Below are 16,725 nucleotides of genomic sequence, written 5' to 3' on the forward strand. Positions count from 1 at the left end.
AGAGGAACAGGAAATCTCTGCGCTCCACTGAAAAGGCAGACTTTGAGTTGCCTCCAATGGATAAACCACCCCAGGCAGTGGAGACCCCGACCTCGTTGAGATCAGCGTTTCACGCAGCCTGCCAACTTCCTCCAAGGGTGAAAAAACAAACCCCTGTGAATAAACAGCAGCCCTACATGAAACACAGATTGGTGTTTATTTGGTGACTGTCAGAAGATGATATCCCTTCCCCGTTGGCACAAGATTCTTTCCCCTTCATAGTTTCTCAGACTTATACCACACACCAAAATCAACTTGACTTTTGGCAAAACCTGTTTTTTTGGGTCTGTTTATCAGTCCAGAATTTCTACCCATCGCAATCTTGCTCGAGATCTCTGGGCAACGCTGTAAATGGTGCGTTTTGGGACGTCCACTGACAATTTATTTTTAAAAAATCACAAGGGTTTAAAACTTCTTTGGGTTGCTGATGGCTCCCTGCCGGTTATCAGGCCATTTTGCAGCATGTTAAAAAGAGGGAGAAGTTCATAAAAAGCAAACATTTAAAAACCGCCCCAGCTTTTAGGAACGGCAACGGCTCAAATGGGAGAGGGGAGCAATCTTGGGTGTGCAATTGTTATTTCCTCCTGGCACCAGAACATCGGAGGACAGCTTTGCAGGGTCGTGGTTGGGAAGAAACGCAGCAGTTGCTGTCGACGCTTTACAGAACGGGCAACCCGGGGAGGGGAAAAGACTCCGCAAAGGCCTCCACGTCTTCCTTGAGGGACTTCAGGGCCGCCTGGTACTTCTCATCAGAGACCAGCTTTTCCTTAAACTCCCGCAACGTCGCTTTGGGGCTCATGTCCTTCTGGACCCGCACGGTGAGTTCGATACCTGCAGGGGGATCAAGAGGTATGGGAAACTGATCAGTCAGAGCGGGGAAACCACGTTTAGTAGATCGGCTAAGAAGCAGGTGAGAGTGGTGTCGTGGTTAAGAGCAGGTGCACTCTAATCTGGAGAACTGGGTTTGGTTCCCCGGAGACGAGAACTATGTAAGCTGCTTTGGGTCCCCGTCGGGGAGAGAACCAGGGTATAAATGAATTTGCGAAGTTAAAAAATAAATAAAGGCCGTAGAGCAGGAAACAAACTCTGGTCCCACCCCCCCCCCCGGCCAAAACTGGCATACTTGCCTTTATGAATGAAGTGCGCTACTTTTTGAAAGTCTTTTTCCACAAAGCCCCTGGAGGTCAGCGCTGGGGTCCCGAGCCTCAGCCCGCTGGGCCTTAAAGCGCTCTTGTCTCCTAGGCAGGAAGAAATGTATTTATTTATTCCCTTATGCCTTGACTTGGATACCCGACGCGAGACCAGTCTCGTCAGATCTTGAACGCCAACCCGGTTGGTTCTGGTTAGTGTTTGGAAGGCTGCCGAGGAAAACCAGGGTTGCTACACAGAGGCAGGCAAACCAACCCTGCAAGATGACTCCCCGGCTGCCACCTTCTTCACCTGCAAGACTGTTATTTGAACACAGTAAGGTTAGCAGTCATAAACTGTACAACTTATGAATTTACTAAGTCTACAATATATACACTTGTAGGGCTGTAGCTCAGTAGTGCCCCAATGCACCTTCAAGTATTCCTCACAGTAAAAAGTACAAAAGTATTAGGAACATTTTTACAATTGCTTCCCTAATTTCTGCAGGGGTAGCATAGAATCATAGAGTTGGGAGAGACCCCAAGGGCCATCGTCCAACCCCCTGCAATGAAGCACACAATCAAAGCACTCCTGACAGGTGGCCATCCAGCTTCTCTTTACAAACCTCCATTCCACTGTCAAACAGCCCTGACTGTCAGGAAGTTTTTCCTGATGTTTAGGTGGAATCTCTTTTCCTTCACCTTCTGGAATCTCTTTTCCTTCTGGTCTCTGGAGCAGCAGAAAACAAGCTTGCTCCCTCACCAATATGACATCCCTTCAAGTATCTAAACAGGGCTATCATGTCACCTCTTAACCTTCTCTTCACCAAACTGAACATCCCCAGCTCCCTAAGTCTCTCCTCATAGGGCAGTGGTGGCGAACCTTTGGCACTCCAGATGTTATGGACTACAATTCCCATCAGCCCCTGCCATGGCCAATTCCCTGATGGGTTCGCCACCACGGTCATAGGGCGTGGATTCCAGTCCTTTGACGGTCATAGGGCGTGGATTCCAGTCCTTTGACCAGGGGCTGATGGGAATTGTAGTCCATAAAATCTGGAGTGCCAAAGGTTTGCCACCACGGTCATAGGGCGTGGATTCCAGTCCTTTGACCTCCTCTGGGCCCGTTCCAGCTTGTCAACATCCTTCTTGAACTGCGGTGCCCAGACCTGTACGCAATATTCCAGGCGAGGTCTAACCAATGCACAATACAGAGGTACAGCTGTTGAAAACCCAACACAAGCAACCAGCTTCTGGCTTCGGCAAGTCTTCAGAGGCTCGTGAGCCCGTGCTATTTTCAACGTTGGTAACAAAATCCCACATAAGCTTGTTCTTACAAACATTAAGTTGAGCTCCACTGAAGGCGCGTTGGGGCGCTCTTGAGATTCAGCCCCACAAGTGTATATAAATTCACAAGTTATATAGTCTATGACTGCTGCACTTATTGCATGCAAACGATTGTTTGGCGACTTCAGCTGCACCCCCCCCCCCTTTCTATTGTAGATAATCTTCACCTGGGCAGGTGTTCTTGTTGCATGCGATCGAGCACAGTTCGAGAACCCGTTCCGCTCGGCCACCATCCGTTCCTTGGCTGCGCAGGTCCACCAGGATCAGATGGTTGTCGGACCCCCCTGGAAGAGGGTCCCAAGAGAAGAGTAAGAGAAGCATTCGCAGCCCACCATGCCGGAATCAGGTGGCCACAAACAAAAGACTCTTTCTCCCTCCCCTGTCTAGGAATTACAGTGTTGGTCTACCTTGCCAGGTTGTTGTAGTAAGGACAGAGAGCACTTGGGGAGAAATCGCCTGCCCTGTGCTATTATCAGGTAGCTAAAGTACCTTTGAACCATTCCAACCTGCAACCCCATGCTAATGAAGGTTGGAAGAAGCCTACAAACACTGAAGATGATTAATTATTGGCATCTCCCCCCCCCCCCCCCCGGCAAACACAATCCAGAGCAATACAGGTCTGCACACCCGTCGCTTCTTACCGGTCACAATGTGGTACCCCAAGCTCATGAGTGCTTTTGCCAGGGCTTTGCAATTGGCCACCACCTGCTTCTGGTAAATCTTGAATTCCGGAGTCATGGCTTGTTTCAGGGCCACGGCAATTCCTGGCCGGAAGGAGACGGGAAAAGAAGATGAGTGGGAAAGGGGGGACGCCACACCTTGGGGGCACGGCGGGAGGCAGAAAGCACCACCGAGGGGTAGCTGACTCATGCAGATCCTGTAGGGTTTTCGAGGCAATGGACAAGAAGAAGAAGAGGAGTTTGGATTTATATCCCCCCTTTCTCTCCTGTAGGAGACTCAAAAGGGGCTGACAATCTCCTTTCCCTTCCCCTCTCACAACAAACACCCTGTGAGGTAGGTGGGGCTGAGAGAGCTTCGAAGAACTGGGACTAGCCCAAGGTCACCCAGTGTTGGAGTGCACAAGCTAATCTGGTTCCCCAGATAAGCCTCCACAACTCAAGCGGCAGAGCGGGGAATCAAACCTGGTTCCTCCAGATTAGAATGCACCTGCTCTTAACCTGCCTCTGCAGAGCAACCTAAGATTTGTATTGTTGAAAGCTTTCACGACCGAGCTTTCACGGCCAGAATCACTAGGATGTTGTGGGTCTTCCGGGTTGTATGGCTGTGTTCCAGCAGTATGTTTTCCTGCATCTGCAGGGGAAATGTCAGGAGAAACTACTACTGGAACACGGCCATACAATCCGGAAAACCCACAACATCCTACTAATCTCGGGGGTCTCCCCTGGAAGTCCCGCTTAGCTGCTGAGTTCTGATCAGAATCAGCGGAGGGGCGTCGTTACACTCAAACAGGAGGCTGTTCAAAGATTTCAAGCAGCTCCTGTGAAGGGATAACGCAGGGAAACGACAACCTCCGCTCAGATAATTCACAGGCGCACGGACGGCTTTTGGTTTCACTAGAGCAGCCTTTGGCCCTTTACCCAGCCGGTTTTTCACAGTCCGGTTTCCGGAGACCCTTCTCACCTGCAATGGCATGATTGTGTGGGCCCCCCTGCAGCCCTGGAAACACAGCTTGATTGATGAGGCTTTCGAGGTTGTACGGGATTTCCTTTCCAGTTTTGGGGTCAATGCTGCGAACTCCTAGAAAAAGAAAACAGGAGAAAGACGGTGGTCATCACAATCAGGCTCCATGTAGTCTCTTTTCTCAAGTTTGTTCAACTTTCCATTCTAGTCAATATTCATGAATGCAGCAGTTATGGGAAGGATGTTATTTCCAATATCCCTTGAGAGCCAGCGTGGTGTAGTGGTTAAGAGCAAGTGCACTCTAATCCGGGGAACCGGATTTGATTCCCCGCTCTGTCACTTGAGTTGTGGAGGCTTATCTGGAGAATCAGATTAGCTTGTGCACTCCAACATGTATCAGTTGGGGACCTTGAGCTAGTCACAGCTCTTTGGAGCTCTCTCAGCCCCACCTACCTCACAGGGTGTTTATTGTGGGGGCGGGGGGGGGGGAGGGAAAGGAGATTGTAAGCCCCTTTGAGTCTTCTACAGGAGAGAAAGGGAGGACATAAATCCAAACTCTTCTTCTTCTTCTACATTTGTGTGTCTAATAATATAATAATATCATGACTAGGAATGGAAAATTGGAATCAATATTAACCCATCCCATGATCACACTGATCATTTTTTGAATTCATTTTGTGCCTGGTCAGGCCCGTTTTACTTTACATACCAATTAATTGTTGGTATGTGTTCCAATGATCCAATCCACCAACGGCTGTTCGGGCTCCAGCAGTAAGTCTACCCCAGTTCTCATGAACCAGCGTTCAATCGTACCCTGAGCCTCACCTTTCCTGTAGAAGATCATGCCTGCCCGGCACCCCCGTAAGGTTTTGTGGGTGGTGGTGGAGACCACATCGCAGTGCTCGAAGGGCGACGGCACCACCTCAGCGGCCACCAAGCCACTGATGTGCGCCATGTCGGCCATGAGGTACGCGCTGTTCTCATCGGCGATCTTCCTCATGCGGGCGTATTCCAGGTTACGTGAATAGCAGCTGACCCCTAAGGAAAAAAAAAGGCAGTTTACCGGGTTAAAAAGAATGAAGAAGAGGAGTTTGAATTAATACCCCACCTTTCTTTCCTGTAACTCAAAGCAGTTTACAAACTCCTTTCTCTTCCTCTCCCCACAACAACCTTGTGAGGTAGGTGGGGCTGAGAGAGTTCGGAGAGAACTGTAACTAGCTCAAAGTCACCCAGGAGTGGGGAAATAAATACAGTTCACCAGATAACAGTCCTCTGTTCATATGGAGGAGCGGGGAATCGAACCCAGTTCTCCAAGTTAGAGTCTACTGCTCTCAACCACTACACCACGCTGGTTCCCAATGAGGGGGCAACCTTTTTAAAACTGAGACAGAATTTTTATCCCCCAGAAAGCAGGAAGGATAAGCAGGAGAGAAACAAAGATGTTTGGAGCTGCTACATCATGTGAGTACGAGTCTAGGATGGAGGACACTTTGTGGAACCTCGAGGGTGTTAAAAGAACCCTTCCAAATCCAGAAATTTGCCTTCCCACAGATTATTACCTGCGATGATCAGTTTTGGGTGGAACAGGCGGGCGTTCTCCTCCAGACGGTCATAGTCGATATATCCCGTCTCAGGGTTGACCTGGAGGCACGGACAAGAGGTGAAATGAACCAGGGCCCTGTTCCCAGCTCAGGCAGGTTTTTGTATTTCTGCATTTGCAGAGGGGTTTCGGCAGGTTTTCCCCCCAGTACTGTCAGTAAACATCCGGTGGCCTTTTTTACCTGCACGGCTGTTTCTGAATAAAGAAATTTGCTAAAACAGAAGCGCTTTCCCTGAACAGCCCAGGGTCGTGGTGGCGAACCTTTGGCACTCCAGATGTTATGGACTGCAATTCCCATCAGCCCCTGCCAGCATGGCCAATTGGCCATGCTGGCAGGGGCTGATGGGAATTGCAGTCCATAACATCTGGAGTGCCAAAGGTTCGCCACCACTGGTCCAGGGGGTCCTGAGAGAACCAATATTGTCTAGCGGATAAGACTTGTTATTTCGATGGATTCTCATCATATTCCGTTTTTTCTCCATTGTGGAACTCAACAAGGCATAGAGAGAGGATTCGCTGAAGTACCCCTAACTGCGGAGTGACCAGGTGCCCACAAATCCATATCCCACAATTACCCATTATCAGGTTTGAATTATTCTTAGACTTTGTGACGGATTCAGATCTGACTAGTCCAATTTTAACCAACATAAGAACATAAGAACAAGCCATCTGGATCAGACCAGAGTCCATCTAGCCAGCACTCTGCTCCTCGCAGTGGCCCACCAGGTGCCTTTGGGAGCTCACGTGCAGGATGTGAAAGCAATGGCCTGCTGCTGCTGCTGCTCCTGAGCACCTGGTCTGTTGAGGCATTTGCCATCTCAGATCAAAGGAGATCAAGATTGGTAGCCATACATCGACTTCTCCTCCAACAGTCATGCTTCATGTTACAGAAACCTAATGGTTTGTGCAGGGTCCTTTCTGAAAGGGCAGAACTCGAATTCAGATTGCCAGGACACAGAACAGCACCATACAGCACAGATTACAGCCTACCTTGTACGGCATGGATTCGAAGAAGATCGAGGTGGCCGAGATCTTCTTCTTGTCTGTCATGAAGCCATGTGTCAGGTGGCCCCCGTCGGGCAAATCCAGCCCCATGATTCTGCCGTGAGGTTCCACCAAGGCGGTGTATACGGCAAAGTTTGCGGGAGACCCTGAGGCCGAAAGAAAACCCTGAGCGCAAAGGAGCCGGAGGAAGGAATTTACAATTCCATCCTAAACAGAGGTTGCTCTCTGTCCGTCACTCTGCACGCCCACAGCATTTGGGACACCATCCAAGAACAGATTGCCGTCCGTCCGTCCATTCATCCTTGCGCAGGGGCCATGCTAATCTTCTCTGTATCGTTCCAATTTTAGTACATGTGCTGCCAAAGCGAGCACATACCCTGTCTGTCTGTCTGTCTGTCTGTCTGTCACTTCAGTTTACAAGCCGCTCTACTGAAACACTCAGAGCAGCTCACAACATCCATATAACACAATAAAAAAATAAAATCAACGATTTACTCAATCCGTAACTAATTATTAAAAACCACCTACTAACAAGCTAAAATGTTTACATGCGATCGATAAAATCCTGACATGCTCCAACCCTACTCAGAGAGTCAGGCAAAGTATAGATTGACACAAACCACTGTTGGGGACCCCAGCTTATACCCAGGAAATGTTGTTGATCGCTAAGGTGCCACTGGACTCAAATCTTGATCTTTCTACTTCAGGCAAACAACACAGTCACCCAACGAAAAGTTTCCACATACAAGGCCCTGAGTCGTAAAACCTTTCCATTCATTTTTAGGGCGATGGGGTGACAGGGTCATTCTCACACTCAAAGTATGGAATACGGCCACCCCCTGCCGTCACTTTCTGGTTCTGTTCCGGTTGCCTCAAATGAACATAAACGATCCCAAGCCCATAATCGAAGGACTGGATCGGGGCATACCTGAGTAGGGCTGAACGTTGACTCCCCACTTCTGCGGGTCCAACCCGTAAGCCTCCAGAGCCCTCTTTTGGCACAGCCTCTCCAATTCGTCCACAAACTCCGTCCCGCCGTAGTATCTGAAGAGGAGGACATTTGACCCGGAAGGCGGTTTAATTGAATCACAGAAGTGACTCTGGGCTGTCCGTTTGTGTTTGGGCGCAGCTATCCAGACCGCAGATTCAGAATGAGGTGGTGGTTGGGACCGTTTCGGCTAAAGGAACCCCCTCGACTCTCTCTACAGTATCAATCCTCTTTAGCAGCAGTGGCGTAGTGGCTAAGAGCAGGTGTACTCTAATCTGGAGGAAACAGGGTTTGATTCCCAGCTCTGCCGCTTGAGCTGTGGAGTCTTATCTGGGGAATTCAGATTAGCCTGTGCACTCCCACACACGCCAGCTGGGTGACCTTGGGCTAGTCATAGCTCTACGGAGCTCTCAGCCCCACCCACCTCACAGGGTGTTTGTTGTGGCGGGGGGAGGGAAAGGAGTTTGTCAACCCCTTTGAGTCTCCTACAGGAGAGAAAGGGGGGATATAAATCCACCTCTTCTTTTACCAAAGGGGCTTAGCTTCTACCAGAGGGATAGGCGCCCTTAAAATTGTAGGATCACCTGTTACTCCTCTTCTATTCTGGCCTCATCGTAAGGATTAAACGGAGAATAATGGGTAAGCCATCTTGAGTCCCCGCTGGAGAGAAAAAAATATTTTGTTTTTGTGGGCGAGTTCTCTAAAGATACATTTGAACCACGAGGCACAGGAGGGGCATGCCAACTAACATCACCACCCCAGTTAGCATCCTGCAAGAAACAACAGGTAACTTTTCTGTGTCCAGGTAAAACAGCACTGTCTTGGCCAGAATCCAAGAATCCCCTCGGCCCACCTTTGCCCTGGGTAGCCTTCTGAGTACTTGTTGTTCATACAGGAGCCCAAAGCTTCCAGGACCGCGCGACTCGCAAAATTCTCGGACGCGATCAGCTCCAACCCGAGTCGCTGCCGGCGCTTCTCCTTCCGGATAATCTCGTACACCTTTGAAAGAAGAGGAAATGAATTCTCACCCATCCCCAGAAGAAACTGCACATAACTGTTCAGTCGGTTGGGATCGGTTGCTGCGTCCGACCCGGGAGAATGCTGTAAGCCCCTTTGGGTCCCAAGGTATAAAAATATATAAAGTGTGAGATCATCTACTTATTTATTCAGGGAATTTTTTTAAAGGACTGAAATACTGTTATGTCCAAGATGAGATCTGAACTGGGGGTTTTCCACCCGAACTTCTTAGCCAATTGTTACACCAGTTTTGGAAAATTAAACCAAATCACACCAAAGTCCCAGTTGGGGTGGGGTGGTGGGAGGAGGAGGAGAATAAGAACTGTGACACGCCCAAGGTTACCCAGCTGGCATGTGTTGGAGTGCACAAGCTAATCTAGCTCACCAAATAAGAGGGAATCAAACCCGGTTCTCCAGATTAGAGTGTACCTGCTCTTAACTACTACACACACTGGCTCTAGATTTTAGAGCCAAACCTGTTATGGATTTCTCAATGAATGGCGTCACTGTACCTATGTCAGTAACACCCTCCTGGAATCCCTCCCTGCAATGCTAAGAGCTCATGACACAGACATCCTTTCAGTTCTTCTGCCAAAACCAATATGACCTCCTAACCTCGGGGTCGTTGGTGTCCAAGGGTTCCAGCACCATCTTATTGTGAGAAGTCCAGAGATCTGGGCTGATACGATCGCCGTCAGCATTCGCAAAGTCAGCCATGGCTGTTTGCCCCCTCCTGGTCTATCATGGCATGAAAAAAGAAAGAAAGCTTATGAGAGAGGATTTGCAGACCAAGTGGAAAAAAAAACACAGATTATTTTCAGCCTTTTAAAAATTATAATTTTTATAAATATCTCTGTCAAACGGGACTTAAGTATATACCATAGCAATTCATTACAAATGAGCTTGGAATCTCGTAGGTTTACACGCTGGACACAAGTTCTGTTCTCACAGCAATTATTTGTGAATTTGAAAGTGGATTGAAAGCACATCAGTCTGCATGTGCGGAAGGGGCCATAGACAGTCTCAGACCATTATTCGAAACATCAGAAAACACTAGTGCTCAAAATCATTCCCACTTAAAAAATAAATGGATCCTTGAAAATATGCTGTAGTAGGTGACTACAGTATACATAGGGATTATCTCTTTAACAGTGCAGAATATTTTATAGTTCAATTTCATCCTACACATTTCCAGCGAGAAACACCTCGTTTCAAAACACATCTTGTTCATTCCAGCAGAGACAATATTTCACAGGAGTTTTTTGGTGCTTCCCCCAAGTTGATTGTCTGGATTTTTAAAAATTTCTCCCTGGAGGTTTTCACGTCTTTGCAAGAGATCTGAATGGATAGGCAGGTTAGCACAGGCAAAGGTAGACTTTTAGGACAAACGGGTTTGCTGGTGTCTGGCCCGTAAGTCAAACCTCAGCCCAAAGACAACCCAAGACAGCTCTTCTTCTTTGAGGGCCGCCAGCCAACGTGACCCTTGCCAGCGCAATAAAGCCAATGCCCTCTGCAAATACAAACCGCCCCATTTTAATCATTGACAGCTCAAGGATAGCAAAGGGTCAGGCAGAGTTGATTGGGCAACCCCTATTCGGGTGCAGCCCTCTGGCAGCTAAAGTCCATTTCGAAACTGAGGCTTCTTATTAGCAATTTCCAGGGGTCAGAGGTGCAGAAACAAAACTCAAGGTGTCCCAGAATTCCTCCTCTTAGAAACCCCTCGGATCGGGCCACGAAACAGGCCTTTGGCATAGGTATCATCAAGCAAGAAGTTGGCAAATGGAGAGCCCCCACCCAATCCCCCAGCCACGGAAGCTTGCTAGGTGACCTTGCTCTCTCTCTCAGCCCGGCCTACCTTGCAGGAGTGTTTTGAGGATGAAACGGGGAAGGAGAGAATGCCGTTTTACCTGTTAGGGGGAAAAGCAGGCATTAAAAATCAACAAACATGAAGCAAATAGATTTCTGGATTTGTGTGGCGGTGAGGGTACGGGACTAGGACCCAGATTCGAATCCCTGCTCTGCCATGAAAGCTCGCTGGGTGAGCTTGGGCCAGTTTCATCCTCCCGGCTGCACTTACCTCGCAGGGTTGTTGCGAGGATAAAACAGAGGAGGGGAGAATGTTGTACGCTGCTTTGCTTAACAGGGAAAGCCGCAAACATAAATGCCATCTTGGGGCCGCTCTGAACAGATTTACTGTTTCTATGTCAGAAATGGCCAGCTGCCACATTCTTTAGCAGCCCCGTGTGACAGTCATGCGCGTGAATATTTCAAAAATCAGGTTTTTTTGGAAGCTGCATGCTCTAAATTTTCCTGGGTGGCAGCACACAGCCCAGCAAGATTTTCCAACAGGGGAAAAGAGGGGCTTGCCATTTATTGTTTTCGGAAAAGGAGCTAAACAAATTTGTGGACAATGAAACAAACCTCCACATTCAGAGGCAGTCTACCCTGCTTTACGGAAACCACAACAGAGGAAATGTTGGCTTCCGTGGCTAATTTGGGGGTTGGGGGGACCAACTGGCCCTTGGATCTGAGCCAGCCTTTGTTGTAATGTGCGCTGGCAGCAGCTGGTTGGCAGGATGTAAGCACACACACAACCTCCCTGCAGGCAGGTCAGTGTCTTTGCAAAAACAGGAGGAAGACAGCATCCTTGAGAGGCACAGGACAACTGCCCAGGACAGCAGCCCTGTTGCTTTTCCTTGTGGGGCATCTTTGGCAGCTGTAGAACAGGTAGATGTTCTACGGGGATAGTCCCCACCCCTAATGATGGTGGAAATCTTTCCCTTCTGAGCGTCTGCCTGCTACACAGATGCAGGCATGAGATGGCAGCAGAGGTCACCAGCCCAGCTGCTTACCCAGGCAGGGCATCTTTGCTAGCTGTGGAGCAGGCAGATGTTCTCCAGGGATAGTAATGGTGGAAATCTTCCCCTTCTGAGCGTCTGCCTGCCATGCAAATGCAGGCATGCTATGAGTCTGACTTGCATGGACGCCACCCCCGTTGCTCCTCCTGACAGGGCATCTTTGACAGATGTGGGGCAGACAGCTGTTCTACAGGGAAAGTGATAGCGGAAATCTTCCCCTGCTGAGCGCCTGCCTCCCATGCCCATGCGGGAAGGCTCTTGCCAGATTGCAGTCTGCAAAAGGGGGGGGGGGGTGAGAAAGGGCCCAGAGTTCTGCAAAAGACCCCAAAGAGACCATCCATCCTCACCTGGGCTCCCAAAGGCTCCGTGCGCCGAAGAGACCCTGCAAAGAGAAAGCTCCGCCCCCGCCCCCCAGTCTTAAACGCTCGTGGCCGCGCGCCCCGGGAATGGAACGTTCAAGGGCTTGCCCCAGCGCGTCGCAGCCAATCAGCGCGCCTCTTCTCGGACCCGGGGGAGAGGGTGGTCTACCCCCTGCCAATCAGGAGAAAGAGACGCGCGCCGCCCTCTCCGCGCTTCACCGTGATTGGCTGGCGAAGTTTCTCCAGGCACGGAGCGTCCCCTTGGCCAGAACTGGGGCGGGTTTGACCGTGCATCGTGCGAGAATTTGAGGAGCGCCTCTGAGCATGGACAGAGTATCTTCTCACCCTCCAACATAATTATTTCTAAAGGGCTAAAAGGGGGGAGTTTCAGACCATGTACAGAGTGCCTTTGATATGCAGCTAGAAAGTATATTCAATTCAATTTTTAAAACGGTCATAGGCTAATAGGAAAAAACATTGCTAATGAACAATAAAATTATATATATATAAATATAAAATACAGTACTATATATATATGTAATACAGTACAAATAACTTTATATATATATATATATATATATATATAAACAATAACATATACATTATGTCTCATAAATGAACAATCAAATGATTATATTATACATTACTATATTATATATTATTATATTGAACATTACAAATGAACAATAACATATAATACATTATGCCTCACGAAAGAACAAAAATGATTATATTGTACATTATTATATTATACATTACTATATTACTCATGAATCAACATTAACATATACATTATTATATTATACATCTTGAATGAACACTAGCATTATTACATATTATCATATTACCCATTACAAATGGATTATAACATTATTATATTATGCAACACTGATTAGTAATGCATGTTTCTTTTTTAATTGGTCTATGACAGCATTAAAAACTGAACAGCAAGCATATTAATATCCTTTTACGTCTCCCAGTTTTCCGCCTGTCTTTTTTTCTGTTGTCCTTCATTTGGTTTTTCTAAAGCGTGTCTCTAATTGTCGCTAATAGCTTTTAGGGGTCTCGGTTCTGTTTTAGCAACGGTCCAAACTTATGCTATTTCTGTTTGTTGCATTACTAGCTTGTCTGTCTTGTTGCAGTATTGTACAAACTCAGTCAAAACGTCAGCTTATTTACTTTCTTCATGTATAACCTGCTTTCCCCACACTGAAAATCTAAAGCGGTTTGCATCATTACCCTCTCCTTTTTATCCTAATAACAACAGCCCTATAAGGTAGGGTAGGCTGAGAGTTCACAAGGCCCAAGGTCACCCAGCAAGCTTCCATGGCAGAGCAGGGATTCGAACCTGACACTGACTGCTATGCCATGATGGCTGTCTTAGTCTTCTGAACATCATAACATGGCATGGCTAAGAGGGCAGCCTTACTTCAGCTGCAGCAGCAAAATAAACCAGGGGTCCCACGCCACTTTAAAGACTAACAGCTTTTATTCTAGCAGAAGTTTTTACCCTGCACTTGGGCTTCCTCTGTGTGTGTGTGTGTGTGGGTGGGTGGGGAACCCTAAACTGGCCGAACTTCTTGAGAAAGGGCGTTCCAGGGACACGGGGCCACTCTGGAAAAGGCCCAGCATCTCCAAAGGGTCAAAATCAACAGATAATATATTGAGGAACAAGAGGCTGGAATAAATTAGATTCTCTGAATTCCCCGTAAACTCAAAGCTATGGAAAGAAGAAGAAAAGGACCAGCTAGTGTGAATCATCCTTGAGGAATCTCTCTCTCAGATCTCGACAGTCTGTGTTTTAAAAAGCATTGTGATAAGAATTATAACAGAAGACCAAAGGCGTTTCTCCCGGTGAGTCCTTCCATCTTTTACTTATCCAGTGACATTTCTTGGCATGGAATACAAATGTAGACGTTCGAGAGCATCTGAGGTTTGACAATAACTGGGAGGGATGCAGAGGAGAGATTGGGGGCAATTTTTATTTCCTTTCTGTAGCAGTAACTATCGATAAATTGGGTTGGTCTTTGCCATTACTAAAGCGTTGGACCAGGATAGCAAATTTTAGGCTGGGCAAATCCCGAAGACCATTGACTTGAAAAATGACAGGTCTCTAGAAAAAAATGCACATTACTCATTAATACATTTTGACCCCAAACGTCCAAATGGCAATCCTTTAGAAAACAAGAATAATTTTGCCATTGTTTCATGCCCGACATTGATGGAATTCAAGCGGAACTTTTTTTGTATTGTCAAAGGCTTTCATGGCCGGAATCACCGGGGTGTTGTGGGTTTTCCGGGTTGTATGGTCATGTTCCAGTAGCATTTTTTCCTTAGGAGAAATGGCCGTTGTGAAGAGTTCAGGAACATTCTGAAAGTGTCAGTTGGAGGATGTGGCTCAGAACACAAGAAGGGCAGTTAGTGAGTGAGGGTTTAACTGAAGCTGAAGCCCAGTTCGTTTTTTTTCCTGAAGTTTTCTTTTGTTAATTCGTTAGAGCAACTTGTAAGCTTGCCTGTTATATGTAATAAACTACAAAAAAGAAGAAGTTTCTATGAGTGTATTGAATCAATAAGCAATTCAAGTAGAAGGGGACTGTATTGTCAAAGGCTTTCATGGCCGGAATCACCGGGGTGTTGTGGGTTTCCCGGGTTGTATGGTCATGTTCCAGTAGCATTTTTTCCTTAGGAGAAACGGCCGTACAACCCGGAAAACCCCCAACACCCCAGGGACTTTTTCTCCTTGGCTAAAACTGTTCTAATTTTGATCCATCACATCAGCATTCACAATATTTCCATACCTGACACAGGACTGATATTCTTCTTCTTTCCTCAAAAGGTTTATTATTTGACGGCACATGCAAGGCCGCAAGGGTGGAAGGCTTTGCTGAAAATGGAGAATGTCTCTTCTTCGCCCGTCTTCCCCAATGTCACCTCGGCTTATGAAAACACCACTCGGCACATCAGCGATTACCAGGGTGTCCAACGAATCCTGCACCTCCTATCCATGGTAGTCTATGGTGTCGCGTGTCTCCTGGGGGTGATGGGAAACGGTCTGGTCATCTGGATCGCGGGGTTCAAGATGAAGAGGACGGTGAACGCTGTGTGGTTCCTCAACTTGGCGGTGGCAGATTTCATCTTCACGTTTTTCCTGCCCCTCAGCATCGCCTACACAGCTCTTGGCTTCCACTGGCCCTTTGGGAAACTGCTCTGCAAGTTGAACAGCACCGTCGCCTTTGTCAATATGTTCGCCAGTGTCTTCCTCCTGATGGTCATCAGCGTGGATCGGTGTGCCTCCGTGGTCTACCCGGTGTGGTCCCGAAACTACCGGACCCCCAAGCTGGCTTGTGTCATTGTATCGGGCGCATGGATTGCCGCTGTCGTCCTGAGCACCCCGTATCTCGTTTTCCGGGACACAGCAACTAATTCAAGGAACGTGATCAGCTGCTACAATAATTTTGCTCTGTCCGGCGACTATGAAGCCGAGGAGGCCCGAAAGATCTGGCAGACAAGGCACAAGGCCATGATCATAACCCGGTTCCTGTTCGGCTTCTTCATTCCCTTTTCCGTGATCGTGGTCTGCTACGGCCTTGTTGCGTTCCGGATGAAGAGGAGGCGTCTGATCAAGTCGACCAGGCCTGTCCGGATCATCTTGGCCGTGACGGGGTCATTCTTCCTGTGCTATTTCCCTTACCACATCTTCTCTTTGCTGGAAATGGCCAAAGCATCTTCCGATCACGAGCTCCAACTGGTTCTTTACATAGGGGTCCCTTTGGTGTCCAGCCTTGCATTCTTTAACAGCTGCATCAACCCAATACTCTACGTGTTCGTAGGGCAGAAGACATTCCGGCAGCCTATTATCTCGGCGTTCGAAGGGGCTTTTGGGGAGGATTCTCTCCTGGCCACCTTGTCCAGCAAGAGAAAATCGAGATCCATTTCCCAGGCAGAGATTCAAATGCCAAATGGGTTACAACTTGTGCCCAATGGCCCATTGGAGCTGTCGCTGAGTTGCCATTGACTTTCCTCGTTTGTATTTGGGCAACACTTTATTTCTCTGATCTGTGCTCCAGTTTGGGTCGCAAGAACGAAACCACACACAATATTTGACCTTCAGAATTTTCACATTTCTAACACAGAACTGCCTGAGAATCATCACGTAGGGTCTTTTGCGGTGCGTGTGAGTTCTCCAAATAATTTTATTCTAGTGGTCACCCGGACTATTTCAGTCAGTGGATGTAAATACAAGCAGTTTGAGCCAGGGCTGGACTTTATGAAGCATTGTACATTGCCCCTGCAGGTCAAGTCTGGTGAAAAGGCACAGTTGAAATATTTTAAATAAAAGTACATTAATAAAGTGACCTGAAAGTCTCATGTAAAGACAAGAAAGTTAGGGGTTTGCGGCAATGCTACAGAAGGGAATTAAGATTTTAGTGTGTCTTTATCGCTTGTTGATTGGGGTGTGAGTGTGGGTGCATTTATTATATTTACAGGAATCTTTCAAAGTTTGGAGAGACTCTCACAAGGGGCCCTAACCTGACCCTAATTAACTAATTGTTAAGAAATGTATCTGTTGGGAGATTTAGGGAGAGAATAAAAGCAAGACATATACTTTAAGCCAGGAGTCCCCAGCTTTTGGTGAACCTGGGAGTGGGAATTTTGAAAACACAATTCTAGAACATCACAATAGAGGATATTCTAGATCTAGAACATCACAAATGAATTCTAATGATCAATTCTGCACAAATGC

The 16,725-nt window shown here is 47.6% G+C and overlaps 2 protein-coding genes and 1 non-coding gene across 3 annotated transcripts; 1 reads left to right on the forward strand and 2 right to left on the reverse strand.

Moving 5' to 3' along the window:
• Window positions 1-177: 177 nt before the first annotated feature.
• Window positions 178-12,075, reverse strand: SHMT1 (serine hydroxymethyltransferase 1). Its single transcript, XM_048493466.1, has 13 exons — window positions 11,970-12,075; window positions 10,620-10,671; window positions 9,380-9,502; window positions 8,601-8,746; window positions 7,688-7,803; window positions 6,745-6,905; window positions 5,714-5,795; window positions 4,980-5,192; window positions 4,155-4,271; window positions 3,155-3,277; window positions 2,681-2,797; window positions 1,167-1,277; window positions 178-870 (listed from the first exon to the last, which is right to left on the reverse strand). Exons 3-13 carry the CDS (start codon window positions 9,479-9,481, stop codon window positions 698-700), a joined length of 1,461 nt encoding a protein of 486 aa, XP_048349423.1. The 5' UTR covers window positions 9,482-9,502; window positions 10,620-10,671; window positions 11,970-12,075; the 3' UTR covers window positions 178-697.
• LOC125432253 lies at window positions 7,028-7,131 on the reverse strand. The gene has a single exon (XR_007244431.1). It is a non-coding gene; the product is annotated as a U6 spliceosomal RNA (small nuclear RNA).
• Window positions 12,076-14,871: 2,796 nt separating the features above from the next.
• LOC125431394 (chemerin-like receptor 1) lies at window positions 14,872-15,996 on the forward strand. The gene has a single exon (XM_048494155.1). The coding sequence runs from the start codon at window positions 14,872-14,874 to the stop codon at window positions 15,994-15,996; it is 1,125 nt and encodes a 374-aa protein (XP_048350112.1).
• The last annotated feature ends 729 nt before the right edge of the window (window positions 15,997-16,725 follow it).

Source organism: Sphaerodactylus townsendi, linkage group LG04 (assembly GCF_021028975.2).
Source record: "Sphaerodactylus townsendi isolate TG3544 linkage group LG04, MPM_Stown_v2.3, whole genome shotgun sequence".
Lineage (NCBI taxonomy): Eukaryota > Metazoa > Chordata > Lepidosauria > Squamata > Sphaerodactylidae > Sphaerodactylus > Sphaerodactylus townsendi.